The sequence below is a fragment of the Lutjanus erythropterus genome, chromosome 6, assembly GCF_056507025.1.
Source record: "Lutjanus erythropterus isolate fLutEry1 chromosome 6, fLutEry1.hap2, whole genome shotgun sequence".
In the NCBI taxonomy this organism is placed as follows: Eukaryota; Metazoa; Chordata; class Actinopteri; order Lutjaniformes; family Lutjanidae; genus Lutjanus; species Lutjanus erythropterus.
The window spans coordinates 13917540-13943459 of NC_139322.1; the positions used below are offsets into that span (position 1 = coordinate 13917540).

At 41.2% G+C, this 25920-nt stretch overlaps 1 protein-coding gene across 2 annotated transcripts in view; it reads left to right on the forward strand.

Moving 5' to 3' along the window:
- The window catches only part of LOC146324996 (cadherin-4-like), a 311937-nt gene that overhangs the window by 232523 nt on the left and 53494 nt on the right, over nt 1-25920 (forward strand). For both annotated transcript variants that reach the window (XM_084720702.1, XM_084720701.1), the window contains one exon: nt 24179-24334. In XM_084720702.1, the coding sequence (XP_084576828.1) occupies nt 24179-24334 (156 nt within the window). The remainder of the gene's footprint in view (nt 1-24178; nt 24335-25920) is intronic.

The window sequence follows — 25920 nt, forward strand, 5'->3', positions numbered from 1 at the left end:
CTGTCTCTCATTTCCTCCCCTGTCTCTCTCCAACTGGGCCATTACTCAGTGCTCTGTGTGCTGTGGCTGTGTGATGCCTCCCCTAATGGCCTGTGAAGTCAGTCCCTTTCCTAATGGGCTGTTCTGTCATCCAGCGCAGCACTGAGTGACATGCAGGCAGCGGCCTTCCCCACCATCCCACCGCTTTTCTCCCTGCCCTGACCAAGTTGCCATCAGTTGGACAGGCGGGGTGACAGCAGCCCTCACCTGCATCTCCGCGGGTCTGCAGGACTGTCACTTTGATCAGGCCAGCACAGGATCGGGCAGGTGTCAGGACAGAGGCCCTACTGACTGGCCTCTGAGCTTGCAGCCTGACATGGCTCGAGGGGAATGTTGACTGCTTAGGTGAAGTCTTGGCAGAACTGTACTCCCATTGCTCTCTAAAGCCAAGACAGTGTCGGAGCTCAGTGAGATGTTATTGACTGCTTTTTTAATAGCAGTGCTGAAATAATTGCTCCCGCACTTCAGACTTGTCCACTGTACGTCAAGGTGTAGTGTAACATCGTGTAACTCTGTGGCTTAATATCAGATCTTATTAGAGTCTAGCGTCACAGACTTGTACTGAATGGAGCATGGTGTTAACAACACAGATTTCCCCCTCTTTTGATGGACAGCAGTGCTTAGGGGGGAAAAGAAGCTAAAAACTGTCCTCACGCAAAACAGGATTTGACGAAAATGATGGCCCTATGGCCTGTGGCCACGAAAGTTATTCTGTGGCCACCATTTGTGCCATGTTCCAAGTTTTGTCCCCATACTGCGAGCCTTCGTAAACGCAAAATTACAGTTCCAAAGACGTCCAGATTCCTCTTGGCCTTTAGTTTAAAATTCTACAAAAACAGCGACAAGTATATGTTGGGACTACTGAAGTATAAGCTGCATAAACTGATGTGATTCTTACAGAAAACCAGGGGCTGTATTACAGAAACTTCCTAACTTGCAGATCCTATCTTAACAGTTTCTCAACCATGGTAATTAAAGTTAGCTGGTTAGGACCTGGTTTAGATAATAATAATTAATCTTAATATTAAAGACTAACAGTTTCTAAGTCAATGTTCCTATCCCAACATAAGATATGAACAGTGTATTACACACGCATCCAAACCAAATTCTTAAATAAACTCTATTAATGTTAGGGTAACTGTTAAGCTGCCCTAATTTACACTTTTCCGACTGTAGTAGTAATAAACTAACAAATAGTAGTATTTGCTAAAAGTAGTTTTAGCTTACAGTGGAATAGTTGTGTTTTAACTGTTAAATTCTTACGGCTGCTCTGTTTTTACACAGTGGATGCCAGATACAGTGGAGTTAGCTTTTGTGTTAAATTCCCCAAAAAGAATATCTTTGGATTTCTGTGAAGATGTTATCAAGTCCTCTAACTCATCTGTCTTGAAGAAAAGTGCCTTGTTGTTTTTGCTCCATTTTTTGTGTGCTTCAATGTTTTCATGTGTTTCAGTGAGAGAAATTAACAGTTACAAAGTTGTGAAGTTAGTGTCGGCTGTGAGGTAACAGATATAAAAGTTGATAAGCAATGTTGGATTCAGTATTCAGTATTTCCAAACCTGAGATGAGATAGGATTAAGTAAAATCAGATAGGATTTGATTTATTTGCTTCTTTAATGCCAAAGTGAGAAATATCCTATCTTAGGCTCTTTAACATAAGACTTAAGATAAGAAATTTATGGCCCCAGAAACACTGAAGGCAGACCATGAAAAAAATAAACAAAACCAAAAAACCAAGAGGTGAATGGAAGCAGGAGTTTCAGTGGCTTGAGTATGACATGTCTAAAGATGTAACGCACTGGGGCGTGTGCTGCCAGTTTCCTCAACGAGCCTCAACTTTTTATATATATGTATATGTTTAAATTTGGTGGTACATTTTCGGTGGCCTGTATGTAGAGTCACTGGCCTATGGGGCAAGTTCTTAAAAATAATAGCATTTACCCCTATAAAAGTACTGTTGTTTGGTAAAACCACATACTGAAGTAGAATTAAAAGTAGAAGTCAAACTCATACCGAAGATACAAAAGTATCTACTAAAGAAACAACTTGAGATACAAGTAACATAATAAGACAAAAAGAAAAAATACCACTGCACTACTGTCTTTTTCCCATTTCTGTTATTTTATGTGGCTGTGGCATCATTTCAACCACAGATGGTCTTCCTGCAGTGAAGGTAAAGAAGTAATAAAATGTTAAGCCATCATCTCCTAATTAGGTCATCTGCTAGATATACACCAGGGCAGTATGACTAGCTAAATGGTTACTTCAGTTACAAAAATGCACACCATTAGCTCCAATATGTGCATTATGCCAGACAGCAGGGTAGTGGTAGTTTTGCAGCATGATATATGATGATATGCGCAACAGCTCTAAAAGAAGATAAACAGGAACCCAAAAGTATGACTCACAGACAGGCAGGTTAAGATAAAAGTCCAAGTTTACTTTGTTCGGAAGGTAAGAAGTTAGGCTATAGGATCAAATCCAGGTAGACAGATCAGGCAAACAAATCCAATAAGGGGCTAGACAGAGAATCATAAAACCATGGTTCAGGCAGCAGATCAGCCAGGCAGAATCAGACCGGCAGACTGAACACTGGAAAGCCAGGTGGATGCACACCAGACAGTCTGGCAAAGACAGACTGGAGATGGACTGGTGTATATACTGCTTGACTAATCAGGTGAATGGGTAGCGGGCGAGAAAGTGGGCAGATTTAGTCAGGTGATGGGAATGGTGGGAACGGGGTGACTGCAGGGCAGGAGGGAGTGGCTGAATCTGTAATGACAGGGAGAGTTATTATATGACAGGAAAACACAGTCTGTAAGTAAATGAATGTTAGGGTCTAGCTGAATGTGTGACAATATGATTATGTGTGTACAGACACTGTCAGTTCTCTGATATACTGACCGTTGACCAACTTTCACAACACTGTGGCGTGTTCCTGTGGGAAAGTGACATCAGTGTATACCCTCTATATTTTCTGTGTCTGCAAGTGTGTATGCGTCCGCTAGGGTCTGTGTGATTTGTTGTGAACGCAGACTTGTCCATGTCGCAGTGATAGACACTGATCTACTGCACGTGTGTGGTATCGGTCCTTCAAAAGTAGTGACATAAAAGTAAGCTGTTTTTTTTTTAATCTACTCAAGTAAGAGTAAAAAGTGTGCTGCATCAAAACCACTCCAACAACAATTTACTCAAAAAAAGTTAGTTAAGTACATGTAACAGAATAAATGTGACTCGTACTGCTCACTTCTTACAATAGATGAGTATGAGTGTGTGTGTAACTTTTAACAAAAAGACTAAATGAAAGTCTAGCAAAGAGAGCCATGGAGAGGAAACAGAAACATAAAAGTGTTTTAGAGAAAACAAAGAGAGGAAGAGATCCAGAAAGACTAAAACAAAGAGTGGATGGAGTAATTTTTCACAATAAACAGGTGTTCTTTGTCGTTCTCTTTCTTCTGCGGCCAAACAGCCATCAATAGCATGTAAGGGACATTGATTTTTCACAGAGGCTTTTTGAAACCTTCCATTGATCCGCACACTTCTCCTACGGCAGAGAGGCATTGATTTCTTCTGCTCGGGTAAATAAAGACTCAACGTAACCACCCCCCACCACCACCACCCAGCTCCCTTAACCCCCTATTAGAACAGCCGTCAGCAGAAAAATGAACAAAACCCTGATGAAACAACAGTTTAGCCAAGGAGCCAGATGGGGTATGAATAAATGTTTGTCCAGTAAAATGCCTGTTTCATTGTACTGTTCGCTGACTCTTGTCTGTGAGAAAATAACAGAGAGAGTGTAAGATGTGGTTTTGGCCAGTCAGAGTTACTGGTGCAGGTGAGTGCTTTGAACCACATTGAAAATAGAAGTTTTTCTACACTGCATCTGACATTTGTGTCTGAAAAACCAACTGTAAAATCATAGGTAAGCATTTAAAGCATTTAAAGGATTAGTTTGACATTTTGGGAAATATGCATATTGTCGTTATTACTGGGATTTAGATGATAAGATTCAAAGCACTATCAAATGAAGACCATATAAAGCTACAGCCAAAGCTTAACATTAAGATCTAAAACAGATTTTATAATGTAGCTAATCACACAAAATATAATGTGTTAATTAGCATTAGCTTTAGAGTTACTGGGTGGTGTTTTTTTTTATATTACCAGTCAGTTTGGTCCTGGAGGCACCTACAGTAGTGGGAACTACAACAGAAGCAGTTTTGAGCACTTTGCCAGATGTTTATATATCTGTGTGCCAGTGGACAGAATTTGTCAACACAGTAGCATTACAACTATGCAGTCATGAAACTTTACATGTGTATCGCTGAGATCAAAACGAAGGCCGAGTTCAAAAGGTGGGTGTGGACCGAGCAAAGGCGCCAGCAGGAGGGAGGTAGGAAGTAAAGAAGGAGCCTTTGGTCCCTCCGTTTTAAGCCCTAGGGCAATATTCATTTTAAGTCGCAGATTCAGTCGTTCAAGGTATGAGAGACAGAACCGTATAAGATGTAGTCACAAAACTTTACAAGTGTGTAGGCCCAGTTCGAAGTTTCGAGCAAGAGCGCCAGAAGTAGAGGGGTGGCAGGTAGGAAAGGAGGCGATTCCTCCTCCACTTCACACTCCTGGCCCAAATTCGTTTTAAGTTGCGGATCACTGTATTCCAGCATCAGTCATTCCCATTCAGCCTGAGACATTAGGTTCACTTTCACCTTGTGTACTTTGGCAGATGTTTGTATGTCTGTCTGTCTGTCAGTGGACAGATTCTGCAAGATGCAGTTACGAATCTTTACAAGTGTGTACGTCAGGTCAGAATGAAGGCCATGTTTGAAGATGGCTGTGGTCCCACCCATGGGTACTGAAACCTCATGTAATAATTATAAGTAGTCATCTCCTGGCTGTAGCTTCATATTTAATGGAGAGATATGAGAGTGGTATTGATCTTCTCATCTAGCTGTGGACAAGAGTGTGAATGAGTGTGTTTCCCAAAATGTCAAACTATTCCTTTAAGACTAACAAGCATAAAATATTTCTTCATACATTGTTTACTGGCTTCTTCCTCACATGGGGCTGGCTGATGTGTATGTAGACACCTAGAAACAGTTTCTCACAGCAACAGTCTTCTTTCATCCTTTACTTGCACATCTCTTTTTTTCTAATTGTTCACCCATTGCATCATTTTTGTCCTTGTCCTCTGACTTCTTTTCAGCCTCTCTCCTCTGAAACCTGTTGTCGATTCACTTCTAAACCTCCTCTTCCCTGGGTAATATTTTAGTATTTGTCTAACGGAGATATTATTTTGAGAGAGTAAACATTTATTTTGAAAACTGAAATAAGGGATGTGAAAATGACTGCAATTTCAGCTAAACTGTTGGTTTATTGGATAATATTTCTTTGGAAGTAAATTCTTCTGTCTGCCGGCTGTCCTTGAGACAGAGAAGCCAGATATTCCGATAAAGTGTGGCTGCATCCCTCAATAATCACAGGACATTATATTGACAGGAAAACCATGGAGAGAAACAGCAGCTGTGAGAGCAATAAGCCAAATAAATGGGTACTTGTCTAAAGCCCTTTATTGACCGATTTGTGGAGAAAGAGGTTTATTTGAAATCCTGCACTTTTATTGGCAAGTCATGTGTATCAGTAATTTGTTGTAGGTGTTTATTTCCTGGTAGTAGCTTCATAAAATATGTCTAATAAAAAAGGAGCCTGCATGTTAAACAGTGCACAAAAAGTCGACATTTGTATCTGATTTGATGTGTTGCAGTGCATCTGGTTATGTTTATTGTACTCGCTGCAGCACCTGTGCTCCAGTTTCTACATCTCTCTCCGTGGAGCACGTCGAGAAAAGCGTTTTTCTGAGCAGAATGAGAGAACTCCCCCCCTGAGGTGTCTGCCGTCTCCTCTGCGTACGTTTACCAGTGATTAATGACTGCTCCGCTTCACTGACAGACACGGCAACAACAAAAACACCAGAAAGACAGACAAAAAAGCTGGGGAAAAATATGTGAAAGAAAAGGAGGAAACAAAAAGCAACAAACTGTACAAGTGAGCTGGAGCTGGTGCTTGGGCTGATTGCATTGGAGAATTGCATTGGAGGGAGGAGGGGGGGCAAAGACATGTGGGTATGAGTGAGAACAACAGAAAGCAACAGAAAGAAAGGAAAAGGAGTGAGGGAGGGAATGTAGGACTAGACCAGGATTAGAGGCACGTCTGTGTTTGTGTTTAGGTCTGATAGACTTCCCAGAGAACTGCTGTTCACAGCCTCTTCCCTCGAGTCTAATGAAGCCTTCTGGCATCTGCCACCCCACCACCCGGCCAACACCAGCACTGCACTGCTCCAACCTGCCCCCTTCATCTTTTTCCACTCTCTCCTGCTGAGACATACGCTCACAAACACACACACTCAATCACAAACAAACATACACATGCATACACGAGCACAGAAAGAAATTACTTGTCCTACACAGGCAGCAAACAAAGGATCAGCAAAGCGCATGTGCCGCGTTGTTGCCTTTGTATATGCTCATTGTTTGGGGTTTTGTTTGGTCGCATTTCTGCTTTATCCCTGAACAAAGAGAAGAAAAAGCTAAGCCAGAAAAACAGGACTCCATCTTGTTTTTTTTTTTAGCCCAGTCCACCAGAGAAACCGCAGGACGGTGAAACACAGGGATGTGAGTATTTAAGCTGAGCTTGGTCACTAGGAACCCACACTGCTGCCCATATGGAATGCTTTATGAATGTGGATCTGCAAAGAACTCATTTTCTGGCCTAAATATATTCAGGCTGTGAAAACACTGAAATGTGTGGCTACACTGAGTCTATCAAACATGATCTGTACAGGATGTGCACTGCTGTATATGTATTCAAGCATATTTTGTTCGGGGCTATGATTTGTCTTATATTTGCTCAAAGTTCTTGTGCACTGCGAAGGTCCTTTTCTTGGCAGGCATACAACTTCAACACACATATACTCACTTCACACACACAATACATAAACAGTGTCAAGTAAGTGAAGAAAAGTAGGAAACAATAAACTTCTTTCAGATATGGGTGGACCTCCTGTAGAGTTTGAGGAAGGAGGAAAAACGAAGGGGAGACCTTGGTTGACCTGGGGTAAGAGCGCAAACAGCCATGTCAGCATTTCATTTGCCCTTTGTTTTACTCAGTAACACATCTTGACTAGTTTTAAACTCCTGGCTTTCTGTTTGATTTCACCTCCTCAAGAATTCACTCAAGGTGTTTTCTTTCCAAACCCCAGCTGTGAATGTTCTTCCAGCACAAGCAAACCCTGTTTGGAGACACTGCAAATCATTGGCTAAATTTACAGTCTGATATTTACTGATCCTCTTTTTTTCAGCATCATGGCTCTATGGGTAGCAGCTTCAGACTTTGGGTTGGTCAGTGAGTCGGACCACCACAGTGGTCCAGACTAAAATGTCTCAACAAATATCAGATCAATTGCCATGCAAATTGGCACAGTCATTTGTGGTCCCCAGAGGATGAACCCTACTGACTTTCCCCTTACTTTTTCACTCACACTTCCTGCACATTTATTGGCTGCATTTGGTAATAGAGTTGGTTGACGATGATGGCTTATGACAACTTCCATTTTTGACTGTATTAGGAAGGTTGTCTCATAGCAGAAAAGCAGATTTAATTAAGCTCGTAAGAAGAATACTCACCGCCTCACCTTTGTAGTCACCGCTGCTTCGCACTGTCGTTCCGACAGCAAACACCAACGCTCTCGCTCAGCTGAGAAAACACTGGCTCCAGTCACCAGCAAAGGGAGCAGGCAGATCTACCCTCACATCCCTGCTGGATGAGCATCCGACATACGTACATCCCTGTGCAAACAAATCCAAACAGGATTGAGGAATAAAAAGTCTATACAACAAAACCAAAGTCCGAAATGACACAGAAGTCTGAAACACTAGCAAATGCTTTACACAAAAAGTCAAAGATGAATGAGGGAAAGCCTCACAGAGATGTGAGCATGACTTTTTAAATAACACATTCACCTAAAAATAACATCATCTCAGATATTAACTATACTATTCATCCTCAAGAGTAACAGAATTGGCACATGCAAGTGTGAAATAGAAATATGTGAATATAACGAATTTTCATTTATTTGGAAGAAAAAAGTCTACTCTTGTGACAGCTAGGATGAATCTAGATAGCCAGCCCTGAGTTATGATGGCCCGAGTAAAACACGAGAGGAAGTTGAGAGTGCTTTACATTGTTACTCTTGCTAATGGAGTCTTGTGATGGAAGAACATGCTCGCCTCTGTCTTTTTTGACAGGTCCTTTCATTAATGAAACATATGACCATAAAAGCAATTTGACCATCTTCTGAATAGCGTGAGACTCGTATTTAAGAGAGGAGGCGAGCACCTGAGAGCACATTAATATCTCATGCAAGTTACAAGAAGGTGTTCGAGGGCTATCGTGAAATCGAAAGGGAATGGCTTTATGGCTTCTTTGACTGCTCCATCTCTGTATGCTTGTTCTGATTCCGGTTTCTCCTCAGCGATCCACTTTTTTCCTTACAGCCAGACCTCCCCCAGCTCTTTGTACAGTAGTCTTGTCTTGGCATATAACAAATACCTTATGAACTTCATTTCCTCTCTTCTAATAAAATTAGTGAGATCAATGTAATTACATTTATCAGCCCTCAGGAAGTGGAGCCTCCTACAATCTCCTGGTATTGACGAGGGAAATGAATTGTTACTACATTCATGTATTTGTCAACGGCATTTGGCCTTTGTTTTCTCCTGTGTTCAGGGAAGTGAGACTGAAATGTAATTTTCACTGTTTAATATCTCATTATTTTGAAATTAGTGGCGTGAAGTCCCGGTAAACATGTTCATCAGGCGTACTCAGCTATGGTTTATTTTTCAAGAGAAATTTTCCAGACGTGGTCGTGTTGTGCACACCCAGGCCCAGAGCTGCTACTATGAAGGCTTTACAGTAACAAAACAAACAACAAAAAACCCTGCCTCAGCCACCCACTCACTCAGACGCACACAGACCGCACAAACACACACACACACACACATAGAGATAAACACACACATGTTCTCAAATCCCCCCCAACACATTCCTCTCTGATATGACATCAGGCAGCACCAGGCGGGCTCCCTCCTGGGTTCAGTTGGTGTTAAATTAAACAGTAAATCATCTCACGAAAAGACACAAGAGTTATGTGTGAGTCAAGGGCAACAGTTCTGGGCTCTTTAATAGGAGATGAGGAGGACTTTATGAAGGAGATAAATAACAGCTTAACAAACAGCCTCTGTCTGGTCCCCTGGAGGTTGGCCTCGGCGACCCTGTGGATCAGTAGGATGAAGGAGAGCCAAGAATCTCTATTCCTCCAAAGACATGAAAAAATAATGTGCAGTGAAATTGGAAGAAAGATATTCTGAAGGGGACTCGGGGACCAGTGATGGAGCAGCGCGGGGGGGGGGACGGGGGTTGAGGATGGTTGTGATTGTCGGCGATATCAGACGAGGTCGGTCAAATAGAAAGGACAGGTTGGCAGTCAGACAGACTGAGGGACAGAAGGATAGTAGAGCAGAAAAGTAGTTAGAGAGGAAATTCAGTGGCAGAAAAGGAACTGAAAATCTGTACTCAGGTAGAAGCACTGTTATGTTACAGAAATATTACTCAACTACAAGTAAAATTAACAAAATAAAAAAAAAAAACTAAATAAAGTACAAAGTATTCTTCTCAAAAATTACTGAGTATTGGTCGTGTTTAAACTAATTTAATGCATTATCAGTAGCAGGCTTTCATTTGAAATGGGTTCCAAAACTTCAATCTAAATGACACCCTTTTTACACCAAAATTAGTGTGTATATGCAGGTTTTTTAAATGCAGCTAAACTCGCTAAAAATGCACGATTGACCCTTTTACCTCATTGACTTTGCCTCACTGTTTTTCTGATGTGCACTGGAAGGTCGAGATTGAACTGTCTGAACTGACTGAATCTCTGCGTTTTGTTGTTTTTTTTCTACCTGTGTTGCTGTTTGTACTTTCAGGCATCTCTCTTATTTTACTGTTTCATGTTCACTTGCGGCTGTATAGAAGTTAGGTTACTGCTGATGAATAAAAAAACCTGTGTCTGCTGCAGCTTTTTTTTTTTTTTTGGCCATTTGTCATGGTTTTCATTGGCCCAATTGTGATCAGATATCATTATTAGCTACAGTTGTAATGATGCAGAATGTAGCAAAAACGAAATATACATAATACATGTTTTTAATTAGTGTATAATATACTGAAAATAAGAGTACCCTGTAGTTTCTCCTTCACACGCGGAAGGAGAGGGAAAGGCAAAGGGTTTGCAATTTGCAAGCTCATCACTAGATGTCACGAACTCCTACAGACTGGTTCTTGAAGTAAGAGTAAAATTACATATTTGAAAGAATATTCATAAAAGTACAAGTGACCAAAAAAAGAGCAATGTGAGTAGTTGAGATTTGTTACTTCCAGAAATCATGCAGGCAGATCAAACAGACCGAGACATGACAGTTCTCCCATCAGGTAATTCCTTCCTCCCACCTCTGCTCAGAAATGTTTGCATGTTTGCCTGAGAGACAAACCTAACAGAATAAAATCTGATTCACCACAAAGCAACAGCATTTAGAGGAAATGAAAGAAAAGAGTAATTGCGGGGAGAAAAGTCTTCGGGCACGAGATTGAATTGAATCAAACGGAAGTGCTTTTGGATGCAAGTTGTGATAAAAAAAAATTCTAATCTCACTTAATGTGCTTGTATTTAACCATTTTCCCCTCCTTGGCTCTTTCTTTCCTGGAGGTAAAATGTGAGGGAAATCAAAATCGGGGCTTGCACCAGAATAAAGTGATCCTATTTACTTTGTCATACATACAGTGAAAGGCCTCAGTCAGAATCTTTTCATGCAACTATAATGGATACTGTCATGGGGTTATCGGGTTTTTGTATGCTTGTAAAACCCCCTAAACACACAAACAGACACGCAGGTGTACAGACTGATGCATATGAAGATCTGGTAGAAGAAAACATACATCACCACTGTGTATGTATGTAATAAAATACCTAACTTCACAGTGAAATGCTTTACAGCATCTCAAGATGAAACGGCTCCAAAGATAAACAGTTTAGCGGCAGATAAAAAGTTGCTGGTATTTTATAACTCATCCTTTAACTTTGCAGGTTCTTCATCGCTTTTCGCTTATGTGTATTTCTGGCCAATAGTCCCTGGTGTTGCTTTACACATTTTTATTTGCTCTTCATTTTCAGGAGAAAAGAACATTTCCTCCTAACGCTCTATAAAAGCTTTAAACATCCCACATTGTTCATAAAACCAGAGTGATGCACAGCTCTTTGCACAGTGCCTGGCATCGAGGCATACAGGGGACGATGTTATGGTTCATCTGAGGCTGTGCAAAATGCTTCTTTATATAAGATGATTTGTGCTGGTTGCAATGCAGTCAGAGTCACTTTTAAGAGGACTCAGCATCAGATTTTCGGCAATTTTTTACCAACTACCGGGAAATGAGAGAGGTTCACAGAAACTGACCTGCACTGGCTCTGATCCATTTCCCGATCTGTATCAATCAAGGAATGACAGGCCAGCTGCTTTTGAAAAAGCAAAAACGGCTTGTACATCAGCCATCTGTGTGTCATCCTTATGATACACGTGCTTATGCTCGAGTTAGAATACACAGGCGTGAATCCACAGACACAGATGCGTGGCTGCACAAACACACAAACACATACACACACACACACACACACACCTCTTCACTCTTCCAAGGTTCATTTGTCAAGATGACAGCTGGACTCTTGCTGAGGTGGAGTTTGCCAAGCAGAATCCCTCGCTTGGTTAGCGGGAGCCAGAACATCCTGGGAAACATTTTGACACACACTTAGGGCGACTGTGTGAGTGTGCGTGCACGTATACACGAGTGAGCGCGTGTGCCTTTGTGTTGTGAATGTGCAACTTTTCAAAACACCCAGCAGCAGCATGGCAAGGTCCAGCCCCTCTTCAGTTTCTGCCTGTGCTTGGCAAGGGCAGGCTTGGCAGGGAGCGGCCCATTTTGTCAGACTTCCAGTCAACATCAAACATGCATACTGCTCCTGCCTCTACCTGAACACCTTTCCTCCTTTGCTTTTCCACTCACATCTGGGTCCTTAGACATCTGTTTACCTCATGATACCTCCAAAGTGTTTTCCCCTGTAGGCAGGGAGAAATGTACTGTACGCTTTTTCTTTCCAAACAACCCTTCAGCTGCGTCCACTGGAAGTCTGTCCATGCAATGATGTAACTGGATGTTTCTCTGACTAGACTAGAAAAAGACAATGCGAAAGAAAATTTTCCAGCAGCATAGGATCCCACAAAGGTCACAAGTCCGGTCAAGGGGGAGAAATACTATCCAAAACTCAATCCTGTCCAATCAAACAAGTCCTGGCAACTTCTCTAAACTTCCTGTCTCCAGGTTCCCAGCCAGAAGGGCTCATGTTCTGCTACAGAGTTGTGCTGATGCAGTCAGTTCACAACCACTTTCATTTTCCCCCTCTTACTCTCACTCTTTCTTCCCTCCATTTTCCCTCTAGTCTGCATTTCTCCTCTTCACTGTTGCCTGATGGATTTAGAAAGTGAGAGGAAGAAAAAGAAGGAAGCGTATGGGAAAAGAGAGGGATAGTGGTGTATGAAAGGTGGACAGCACAAAAGTGTGTGTGTGTGCATGTATTGCTGTTGGGGGAGGGGGGGGGGGGGGGGGGGGGGGTAAATGGCTGGGGAAAGTGCAATAGCAGCAGATTTCATGCCACTGTCACCCTCTCTCTCTCCCATACAATTCTCCAGCACTCTTTACTCTAATTACCCAGATTGAGTTTCCTGGGGATGAGGGGACGAGGGAGGAAAAGGGAGTAACAGGGGGTCCTTGATATTGTCCTTGTCAAAGCCTTGGGGAGTGACTTGAGAAGTCATTCATGCATCCATCACACTCCCGATTTCACAATTTAATCAATCCCCTAATGAAAGAGAGTGACAGAAGGAGAGGGGGCTAATAGTGAGATGGTAGCCCTGACACTCTAACCCTGCTCAGCCAAAGGTAAGGGGCGCAGCCCTCTTTGTCTGCCACAACAATGGCTGCCTTATTTTCATTCTCCCTGCCTGGAAGAGGGGAGTGAGGAGGGCGAGTCATTCCATTGTTACCTCTGGGGAGAATAGCACCTCTAATTTGCCATAAGCCTGAACTATTAAAGACCAGACTCCTTTCACACTGCAATAATTGGAAAAGTCATTCACTGCTTAACTTCCATTACTCCATGTTATTTTCACTAATGTGGAGGAAGGTCTTTTAATAATCTCACCTGCGTCACTTCTAGCTATCATTCAAATGACACAAAAGCTCACAGAGCACACTATCTCTCCATTTCATTTTGTCACACAGTCACATAGGCCACTAAGCCGGATAAATCTGAAAGCGCATCTTTTTGGCCCTGTGTCCACCCTGTTCTCTCTGTGAATCTGAAAATAGCAATCACATATTTTAGTGCAGATGAGTAAAACAGGTTTTTAAAAGCAGTGACATCAGCCTGACCTGCGTCGCAGTAGAGTCAAAATGACAACTTTCTGTCACCTCTAACTAACTCTGTGATCACTGACTTTTAAATGTTAATGCATTTTTGTAGGGCAACATGGATATTAGCGTCTCTCTGGTTCTCTCCCAATAAAGGTAATAGGGATATTTTCCATTCCCAATTTACATTTCAAGATGGTCTTCACAAATGCACACGACTTTTATGATTTTTGAAATGTAAATGCAATCCCCAGAAGTAAAAAGCTAACATTAAGCTACACAACGGTCACATTGTTAACAACTGCCTTTTGAAAGACTTACAATAGCTTTAAAATTCACAAGTAGGGTATTTACAGATATTTTATGTTATAAAATACAATGTGAAAATCTGTTAAGCTCGTGTTAACCACAGACAGGCATCTAACCAAAAACCCATTAAAAAAAACACAATATGTCAACCCCAAGCGTTGCTAAGTTTGGTGGGGCAAAATTAACTATGAGAGCTGAAACTTACTTAAACTGCTGGTCCTAACATAAAACTATATGATTGTTTATTTATCCGTGAAAATTCTGTGTTTCTAGGTCCAGATCCAGGTTAAGCAACATTTAGGATATCGTTGAAAGTGAAATTTGAAATGGGAAAAGAAATGTCAACCTCATGGTGGCTCTGGAGAAAAAGTTTAGGGATCATGAATGTGAGTAAAAAACTTTTGGAGATATTTCAGTCTGGATAAAAGTTGAGGACCAACAAACAGAACAACATTGTCATCACTGGAGCCACACCATGAGAGTAAAACATTAGGGTGGATGTACGTCCTTCTCACACATAAACAGTGTTTTCATGTGGTCTCTTAGGCCACAGGTACATCTGTTCACGTCGACTCCATGCTGCCCCTCACCAGCTGATGAATACAAGATGTTGTACTGTTTGTGTTTTATGTTTAAGTTAGTAAGTGCATTTTTGAAAATCCCGACTTCAGACTGAGATACTCAACATCAATCCTGTCCTACCTTTTGAAGAGATACAATGCTCAACATCAAAGCCTGAGCAAAACTATGTGTTTTAAAAAGGCCACAGGAAAGCTTTTAATGCAGACACTTTGCTGACTCACAGCAAAACACACAAGGTGTCTTTTTATCTTTGTGTGCGCAACAGAGTGCATTTGACAGATGGAGTGTGTGTGTGATATGCAGTGCCACCTAAAAACCTTTCTCTTGTAGAGGCTCTTTCTCTTCAGCGTTAACCAGTCTGTTTGTGACCTGTTGGCCAATACCTCTATTTCTTCTGTGCCTGTTAGGCTTTACTGTACTGTTGAAGAAACACATCTCTCTCTGTTTGTTCCTGTTGGCATTTGTGTTTGGTGTATCTCTCCCTGTTTGTTGGGCTTTAGAGCTGTGAAAGGCCTGGCTTTCAGCTCTTTATGGCTTTGCTGTGACTTTGCTGTCTGCAAGTGACTGTTTCTGCTGTCCTACTGCTCACTGAACCAGTGTCATTCTCTGAAACAGCAGTGCACTACAGCACACCTAATTGGCACACTCATGACAGGCCTCTGTGTGTTTCTGTGTGTGTGTGTGTGTGTGTGTGTGTGTGTGTGTGTGTGTGTGTGTGTGTGTGTGCCTGTATGTTTCTTTTTATGTTTGTGTATCTCATACTTAAGCCAGATAGTGATGCATTTTACTTTGAAGATTTTCTGGAAGTACCAACTCAAAGCAGCTGCATTCAGTTTTGCTCTGTTTCCTGGCATTGTTTTTTTGTTTGTTTTGTTTCTGCAACTGTGTATCTATCTCAGTCTTCATATATACATTTATATGAATGCTGAATATATATGGTCATACTGCGGTCTGTTCTTGTTTATTTTCTTATTTTTTTTAAAACCTTACAATAAAAATTCATTCATTCATTCATTCATCTACAAAACTCGAGGTGTCTTCTATTTTCAAACAGAGCTTCACAGAGCCAGCCTACCAATCGTTTGAAGCTGTCTGAAAGATATAATGCACAAAGCTGCAAGACAATTCAACTTGAAAGGACACCTTCCTTTTAATGTGTTTGGAATTTAAGTTTTTTTTTTTTTTGTAACCAATTGCAAACTGATTTCAGGAAACGTCTGTCTCTCACGGTATTTTTATAGACGAGTCTTTATGTGGTTTATGTTTGCACCATTTTCTGCTGTGAACAGCAACATGCGGTCACTTTGTTTCCACGTCGAAACCACTGCCAGCCACATCTGATGTATGTGCCGTCTTGTGTCATAAGCTTCAGCAAAATGTACTAAGTAAAACAATATACTCATGAACATAAAGGCTGTTCTCTATTAACAAATCAATGCATGGTTTTACACTGTCAGAAAGTAATCCAGCGCAGGTGGGCTTTGCTTTAGTTTTTCTGAATCTGACTTTCTGCACTTACTGACCTAGCTTGTAAAGCAGTTTTATAGCGAACAAACTAAAGCTGACAGTACAGCTTAAAAGAAACTGAAATTGGCATGTCCTCACAGGCAGTATATTTAGGTTTGAGACCCGTACAGACCTTAGTGTGACCACAGTGTGAACAGCCTTCCAGTCTGATCTTCACCGCCCCCAAACTGCACTTTTTAAACAAAGGAATGTCTTCAGTTGTGCTTGACTTGTGTCCTTTGGGTGTTTCGGATTTAGCTCTGATTTATATCATTTCTTGAGGAGAGTTTGGCTCTTGTGACACCAGCTGACTTTAACAAAAATTTAAAACAAATCAAAAACGCCCTCAGCCTCTGAACCAACTTTCCTAACACACAAGAATCTACAGCACCAAGATAGTTGTATAATATGTATGGTAATTACTTCTCCCACAATGCCCCAAGAACATTATAGCCATGCATATGCTAATTGCAGTTCTCTGCACATGCTAAACTGCAGATTATCTTCAACCTGTCATACCTGTACTTCAAAAGATTCCAAGTATGGGAAAGATCAATTATAATATGGCAATATTGTCCCATGTATAGTGGCTATACCAATAGATACACTGACCGCTAAAGAAAAAGAAAAGGAAGCACGTCTGGTGAGTTCTTTTCATTATGGATCTGTCACGTTGCCTGTAGATTAAGAAGTGCTAGTAATCAAATGCAGCATACTGGAAACTAGAAAGCAAGAGAGCGCAGACCTCTGCCAAAGCCAGTAGTCCAGTCTTCTATGATGATGATGCAAATCTGTGAGCCCAACTGCAACATATGTCTGAATATATTTAAAAAAGCTTATTTTTCCATATCAACTTGGAAAAAAAGGATAATACTAAGGACTAAGGATACTAAGGATACTACTAAAGATCATTTAGACCAGTAGTTCCCAACCATTTTTCTTGAGACACACACACACACACACACACACACACACACACACACACACACACACACACACACACACACACACACACACACACACACACCAAAAGAATAAGTTTTTGATTCCAATGCTTAATTGTCAAAAATGTAAATCAATTATGATTGTTTCCATTGTTGGAACTTTTTATTTTTTATACATGCTCATAATGATTCACTAACACAGATCTTGAGAGGTCACTGAGGTGCGGCCTAATAAGTTTCCTAATTATTTTGAGTGAGGACAGAAAAATACATCTTTGTAAATTATTTTATATACTGCCTTTTGTATAAGTGTTGTTGTAGACAATCTCAGCATAGACAAAGCCTTGGAGAACCTTTGAAAATTTTGCTGCTGCCCCATTTAGGGGACATCGGGAACCAATAATTTAGACATTGCTTATTTTTTGCATCCCAGCTGTATTTGTTGCTACAGTGATGTTTAAGGTGGCTATTATGTTTTGCAGTATATGTAGGCACTGCAGTTCATTTTGCCATAACAACCAGTGTTAAAAATGATCTATCTCACAATGTTAATAAAAAAATGATGAGTTCTCTCTTGGCTCACACTCCACCCTTCCACCAAATTTCATGAAAATCGGGCCAGTAGTTTTTCTGTAGACCTGCTTACAGACAAAAAAAACAAACCAAAAACCCTTGGCGGCAGTAACTAGTATACAGCAAAGTCATTTCTAGGTTTATACCTGAGTTGTGGTCCATATAAAAATACAAAACACACCAGTATATAAAGTTTGAAATACTTTTGTCATGCACTGGTTCTGACATGGAGCTGACTGTTTTCTGATTACTTTTTTTGTGAACGAGATGGAATACTTTTTAACATGATTGATGGATGGATGGGAGGTTTTAAATGAGAGCGGTCACTCGTTTTGTGAGATCATCAATCTGGCTGGCACACATTCACCTCCTCATCCATCATTAATACAATAATCTCTCCATTCTATCTCCTTGTTTGGTCTAGGAAATACACATATATCTCCTATAGTGTTTCTGTAGAAACAGTGTCAGGGCTCATTCTAAACCTTCTTTTTATCTTTTTTTTTTTCCTGGTAGCATCACTTTCACAGTGCTTCCATCTTCTGGTGAGAAGGACAGGCCTGCAAACATAATGAGTATACTGGCATCGACAGTGTCTGTGAACACAGCAAATTCTATTTCGATATGTGTATACTGGAGTCCTAAGCCTCTCCATGTTCCTCCCCTTTGTTTACATATAGCGCCTTCTCTCCTAATCTGCCATGGTGAGAGTTGCGTGGGCTGAGGAAAAGCTTGAATGCTGAGGCAAACAAATGCAATGGTAATATGCTCAGGAACGCTCTGGTATCACACAAAGCAGAGGCCCACCATTGCCTGAGTTTGAACTTGAAACACCTAAAAAGCCATCCAAGACTACCAAGGTTAACTCGGGTAGAGATACCTAAGGTTATGTTAGGGCCTAAGTAGGTAGACACATAACAACTGCATAAAAGTGTCCTATAAACCAAAATCATAATAATTGTTCATATATTGCTTATAAATGCTAAGTTGGGGATTTAAACTGCTGCTGACTTGTAAAATAACAAATATAGACAAACAAAAGTATTTTGCCTTTGCTCTGACATATGCTCAGTACAGTCCTGGGCCCATATGCAGTCTGTTCAATGCACCAGTCGCATATTTTAAATGGTGAAGGCCAGGCATCCCCAGTCTGTCACTGCAGCCATCAGAGGCTAATAATATGGAACTAAAGGTAATTTTTAGAGCTATGGTAAAATTAGGTTGAGTTAATGTGTAGCTATGTGACTCAATTCCCATTTTGACTTAAAACCCCTTTCACACTTGCACTGAAACCCTGCAATTATCCAGATTCTACCTGGTGCAGCTGTACATATCCACATTTTTTTGGCCCAGAGTTAACCCTGCCATGCAGCTCCACAGTCCCACCCCCGGGTGAGCCACATGTGTGAATGGAGCAGCTCAGTGTCTGGATCGAGTGGGTGTGTTAATGACACTACACGGTGTGTAGTTGCTCACCTGTATTATTTCATGTTCATACAGACCATCTGCCGATCAACATCTGCCTACACAGCTCTAACATTTTTTTGAGCTCATGTTTTAATGCCATTCTTTGTCATCAGTGATGTGAAAACAGTGTGCATCCTGAAAATAGGAGCAGCCCTCTAGTGTGTCTCACACAGGCAAGAATCAGCCGATCTCCAAGTCTATCCCTCTTCTCCTCTTCTTTCTTCAGGTATTAAGGCAAAAACAGTCATCATTACAGAGGAGTCCTCCGCCTCCTGCTGTATGCTCTGAAGGCAGCGCCCCTCACCTGAACCATACGGAGTTAAAAGTGCTCAACAAGTGCCAACACATCCGCTGCAGACAGTCTCCTCATGTGTGAAAGGGCACATGCAGATGATGACCCGACCTGATTCTCAGGGTGTAGTTCAGATTGCATATGTGAAAAGGGCTTTTAACACGATATGGACATATCCCCAACTAACTATTTAGCAAACACAGTCAGCAGATACGAAGTACCATTGGCTTTTTTTTTTGAGTTGTGTTTCTGGTTCCCTGTCCCTAAATTAAATATTTGCCCTCCTTTAAGCTTTATATTTGGTCTCCACCAAATCCTTAACAAAATCTCTCTTTAACTGTTAAACTACTTAGAGCTGGGCAGGAAGAGTACATTGGGCTTTTAGAGCTTTTGTCACTAACAACAGCTGCTATTGCAGTGAAAAACAATGCTAGTAGAGTAATAACAGTGAATCAAATCAGTAAAGTGTTATATATTACTATAGACAGACCTGAGTGCAGGACACAGACGAGGAAGTGGTGATTAAGAAAAAGGTTTTATTGAAAAGGAGCATTTTGAGGATTGACAAGGGGGGGAATCCTAGGGGTGAAGGCGGAGGGAATGGAGCTTGAGGCAAGGCTGGGGGGAAAATGGCCAAAAGTGATTGTGGATGGAAAGTGAGCAGACAGGCTCTGGTCCTGGAGCACAAGGAGGACAGGATTAGTTTCCAAGGGAAAACGCACGAGCAAAAAGTTAACTTGAATCTGAGAAATTCAAGGGGACTGAAGAAGATGTTTGCTATTTGGGTGGTTTCTTGAACTGCAGGGTTGATTGGTAGACGGGCCTCAGGTGTGCAGCAGGGAGCAGGTGAGTTGAGTGAAGCACAATCAGGTAACCAGGAGAGTGAGGGAGGAGCCATGAGTACAACACAGACGGACAGGGGGAGGCCCATATATACAAGAAACAACAGAGAAAACACAATAAACAGAAGAAAACAAAGAAAATTACCAATGGCACAGCCATTGCCATGACATGAAGGTGCGGACTGAAAACCAAAACAGCTGAAATTCACTATAAATCTCTATGGAGCTGAGGGGAACTGTAGTCTGTCGACAATTCTTGGTGTTTCCTCACTATGAGCAACCTCTTACCCAAGTAGTCACGTGATCAATTGTTAATGCAGAAATCTTCATTATATTATTAATGTCTTCTTTGTTGACTCTATTATTCTCTTGATTCAACTCTGATCATTTTTGAGGTTGTAGTTTATGGTGATTTTTCATGGAATAGCTTTTATATTTTTTTACTCCATGTATGTTTATGGGAGCGTTACCTTCTGGTTTGGATTGCATTCCACTCTGTAGAGATTCATTTCTGAGCTTTCAGCATAAACAGCTCTACTTGTGTTGTCTCTTTTGTACAACTACTTATGTCTTTGTCAATATCTCACACTAACATTACCCTGTCAATAAAGACCACATAATGAATACTTTGCAATCTGGATCAATTTCATTTGAATCAATATCATTATATTATTAAAATCTGTAATGTGAATCTACAGCATGCAGTGCAGTCACACATCTAAGCGGTGGTAGCTGGATACTTTTTAAAGCGTTAGTTAACATGAATTTTTAAGTGAGAATTAATTCCTCTGCACCCCACTAACTGCGGTGGAACGGCGCTTCTGTGTTATTCATTCCCCTCTCTTCATCTCCTCTTCTCTGTTTTCCCCGAAGACCCGGTAGCATGATAATTTCTCATTTGATTCAGTTTTGCCTGGCAGAAGGGAGCTAAGCTCACTGATAAGATCTCCTTAAGAACCAGACAAGTTGTCAGTAATGAAGGGAATTGCTTTGATCCGTCGACAAATAGGTCATTTAGACAGTGTCTGGTTTCTGATGCCGGATGATACAGTCATGCTTCCCTCTCTCTCCCTGCCTCTCTCACTCACTATCCCTATCAATCTCTCTTAGCTCGTCCATTCTCTCTCCCCTATAGACACACATATCAAGAAAATAGAGGGAAAAATATAAGGGAATGAAAAAAATAACACAAAGAAAGAAAAGAAAACTGAAAGACTGTTTTTGATTATTATTGGCGCTCTTGAAAATGAATTCCTTTGTTATTTATCACCCAGTGGAGACATTTTATGTGCATGTGTGTATGTGTGTGTCACACAGTGTGTTATTGTGTGAGGTGCAAGATAGCAGTGTAGCAAGGGAGAGAGAGTTTCCCTCTTTTCATTAAAAGTACTTATGCAGTTATGAGAAGCTTCGTGTTCATCTCATGCTGGGCTTTTTTCACCACATTCCCTCCCTTTTTCTGAAGCTAAAATGGCAGAATGACAGTGAGAGCTGCTCACTATTGAAATGACATCCCGCCTGTCACAATATTCTGTGATAAAAGAGAGAGACTGATAACATGAAACAGCAGCTAGCTGGTTCATTTCCTTGACACCCATTATTGGATCCCTTAATGCATTTCCATGTATATATGAATGTCATATGCATGCATGTATTATTACATACATTATCAAATCATGAGCCAGATAAAGCACAGTTGTGTGTGCTTCAATGTGCGTATGCATGTAACCATGAATTTATGTTTTTGGTAGAAACAGATGAGAATAGGGATTCTGGCGCCATCCCTCAATAGTTTTAAAAGCGTTTACGTGAACGTTGTGGGAGGGAGAGCTAATTGGCTGGAATGACTGTGGAAAACGCGCAGCTGAATCTCTTTTCCCCCCCAAGCAGGACGACTTGGAAACGGGTGGGAAATCAGGGGGGCGGGGAAAACCCAAATGGAATTATGGAGAGCTATCACTTCCTAACTGGTGAGGATTTATACGCCACTGCCAAGGCCAACGGATTGAAGTAATTTCATTTTTCATGCATGGCTTCTGTCCCCACGGAGACCTGAAGCAAAGAAAGAGAGGGAGAGTGAGAGTGATGAGAGAGTACAGCGGGGTGGGGGAGATGAGAGGGAAGGGGAGGAGTGGAGATGAGAGAGAAGGAGCTGGGAAGGAGAAGGGAGGGCAGAGGAAAGGAGAGACAAGGAGAGGGGAGGAGAAACGAGGGATGAATGAGAGGGGGAGACAGTTTGGCAGTGGGATGTGTAATAATTGCTTGTATTTTCTAATGCGACAGGAGAGGTAGATGGAGTCAGCGTGCTGCAGTCTCTTTGCTTTGCCTATAGAGGAGGGTAATGGCTGTACAGTGTGAGTTCAACCGAGTTGCTAGCTGGATATTTGTTACTTTGTTGGTGTTTAACGGGTAGAGTTTCTTTGAAGTAACAGCAGTCGATGCCTGCAGCTCGTTAATTATCATAGCTGTCAGCAGTAATTCGCTGAGATATGTGCAGAGTATTCTGACGTTCTCCTCCCCCTATTCCCCAAAGAAAACACACATACAGACATGCACAAATAGCATTAGTGGGATGTTGTGACAGCTCGTCTTGCATTCTTACAGGGACGGCATCTATAACTGATCACATTTGTTTGATTAGAAAGACAGACCTCAACCGGATCTTTCAGATGATGATAATGCTGATGCTGATGCTGATGAGGAGGAAGAGAAGGAGGCGTCTGTGTCAGTGATTCTGACAGGTTTTTCTTCCACCAGCAGGAAGAGTCAGGATGGCACCTGTCTAATACTGTATGTCCGTCCCTTGTCCTTGTTAGTTGTTCCAGCTATTTTCTCAGCGGGGCAGAATTCCCGGTGTGTCAAAAGTGTGGCTAAATTGGTTCCTCAAGTGGTGAAAGATGGAGAGAACTTTGGACAGTCTTACTCTTCTGGTGCACTCAGGCTCTCCGCTGAAATAGTCATTGATTAGAAGAAAAAAGGTTGGCCCGTTCCTCTGCGTGTGTGTGTAAGTGTTTGTCCATTTCTGAGTGTGTGTGTACAGCCTGTGCCCGCATGCTGGAGTAAGTGTATGATTGAGTCATTTTGATACACCGACTGATGTTCAGGGGTTGTCATGTAGTTAATGGGCAGAGATGGGATGCTTGGAGGGTTGGATTCTATTTGGGCACTAAATTGAAAACCTCCTCCAAATGAGTCCCAATTACGCAGCACTTCAGTCCAAATCACAGGCCTAGCAGTGCACTTAATGCACCTATTAGCTGCCTATCTGGAGGAAAGCAGGACCAAAATACAGGCATGTTTCTTAAAGAACATTCTGTTCCCCATCTCCCACAGTTATTAAATAATTCTCCTCTCCTGATGTGCACCCCTGGATTTGTTATTTTCCTCTGGCCCATTTTTGCCTCCTTGAAATTTGTTTATTGTTATGTTGCCTGTTGTTGCTTCCCTAATTACACAACAATTACGACCTCATACATTCACTTTCCCATCTAATTGTCATTTTTGTTCACAACCTGCCTGTAATCCCAGCTTGGCTCCAGCAGATCTTAATAAATCGCTACCTGAGTGTCAACGTTAACAGTAAATATATGTTGATTTCATTTCTCCCTCTCTGAAATATTGAATTAAAATTTCTCTTTTGAAGCCATCCAATTCTGCCAAACTTAATGCATAGCGCTCCCTGCGGCAGCACTAATGGAATCTTTGAATATGTGGTAGCTAGAAATGCCAAACTGTGATGAATATGTTTGTGGGTGCAAGAGTGTGTGCTCTGTGTGTGTGGGTGTGCATGTTTCCAGTGAATAATATGCAATATCAGGTTTCTGAGATTGTGTAAGGACAAAATTATTAAACTCTGGGGCTGTATATCACAAACTGGTCCTTGAATAATAAACACCCCACAGCACATGTTGCACCAGGTAGGGAACTGTGTGTTCAAGTTTCCTAAGTGCAAGAGAGAAACAGAGAGATAAAAAGTTGTGTGGCTGCGTGAAACACACTATGAGACTTTAAAAAACATCTGATTGATCGATTGCTCCTCTGTGTTTGTTGTGATGCAGATTCGTTCAGACCAGGACCAGGACATCTCGATCCGATACAGCATCACCGGGGTGGGGGCAGATCAGCCACCGAACGAGGTGTTCAATATCGACCCCGTGCTTGGAAAGATGTTCGTCACAAAACCTCTGGATCGAGAACATCGCTCTTCTTATCATGTGAGTGTCTGTTTTACTCTCTCTCTCTCTCTCTCTCTCTCTCTCTCTCTCTCTCTCTCTCTCACACACACAGAACAGCCATTACCTTTGAAATGAAACCCACAAACATTACACAGCCACTTAACCCTCTGACACATACATACATCTATATAGCACGTCAACATAAAAGAAGTATAAAATGTCTATATAAACTACTGTACAAGATAAAAAAAGAAAAGTGTGTAATATGAAGCACTCAAAATTTAGATGTCCAGTTGTCTCAGGGACCATAAAAATAGCACATGGGACAAATCTGTGACAGCTGAGAAACTTTTTACAAATGAAATTATTTTGTTCATACTTCATTGACTATATATCGTTTTAATTGTTACACGCTGAAAAATGTGTGGTGGCACCTGCGTGAGCTCTTCACTGCATCACACGCGTGCTCACATACTGTCATGGTGTTTAAATTAAAATTAAGTGCTAACCATGAGATATCTTAATAGTGTGGGTATGTTAATTCCCATTGCTGTATACCAGCTTCATATTTGCCAAACACCTAGAGTGATTTCAATGTTTTAGTAGATGTAAAATGGAATAAAAAGAACTTAAATTTGGTCCAATGCTTGTTAGCTCTGAGACAGAGCACTGCATGACAGACAATTGCATTAGATTTGATTCATTCTTTCATTATTTTAACATTGATTTGCTCAACAAAGCAAATTACAAAAAGAATATCAACTTTAGAAATCATTTAATTGAATCTATTCAATAAAATTTACATAAGAACATTGCATTGAATTATTACATCAAGCATGAACACACTTTGACATAGCATTTACAAACATTTCCTTAAGAGTTGTGTGTATCTGTGTGTTTTTGTACTTTGATCACTTTGAGGAAGAATGAAATCTTCAGTTCTCCATGAAATGAAGTGAATGTTGGAATTTCCAATTTGCACCTTTTCACTCACGTAGGTGCGACAGCGCTGTGTGGAAAGCTTAAGTGGAGGAAGTGAAGCATAAGTCAGAGAATGTGATAATTAATCATTAAGCTCCCAGCCGGCCACATTATTTTCTTCATATCTTTTAAACTGCTGTGTCAGTAACAGTGGCACATGATGAAAAGACTCACCGATTAGAGAGGAAAACTGTCTCAGTAGGAAGAGTGAACGTGGAGGAGTGGTACAATATGAATACTTCAACATTTTGTACTCTTATTTGAGAGTAAGATAAGAAATACCAACATCATTCTGATGTGACATTTAGGGAAATGGTTATTTACGTTATTGCCAAGAGTAAGAAGAGAAGAACGATATTACTCAGATGTGTGTACGCTAAATATTAGGCTACACCCAGTAGTTGCTAGCTTAGCATTAAGACAGGCAACAATTGGAAACAGCTCACCTCCTAAAGTCCTAAAAGTCCTAAAAACCTTACTAATAAACACACTATATCTCATTTGACTTATCTCACCTCAGATTTAAGGTGATTTTTTTAAATCTTTGGACAGAGCGAGGCTAGCTTTTTCCCCCTGCTTTCAACCTTTATGTAAAGCTGAGCTAACCATCTGCCTCATTTGGCTTTAAAGGTATCATACAGTTA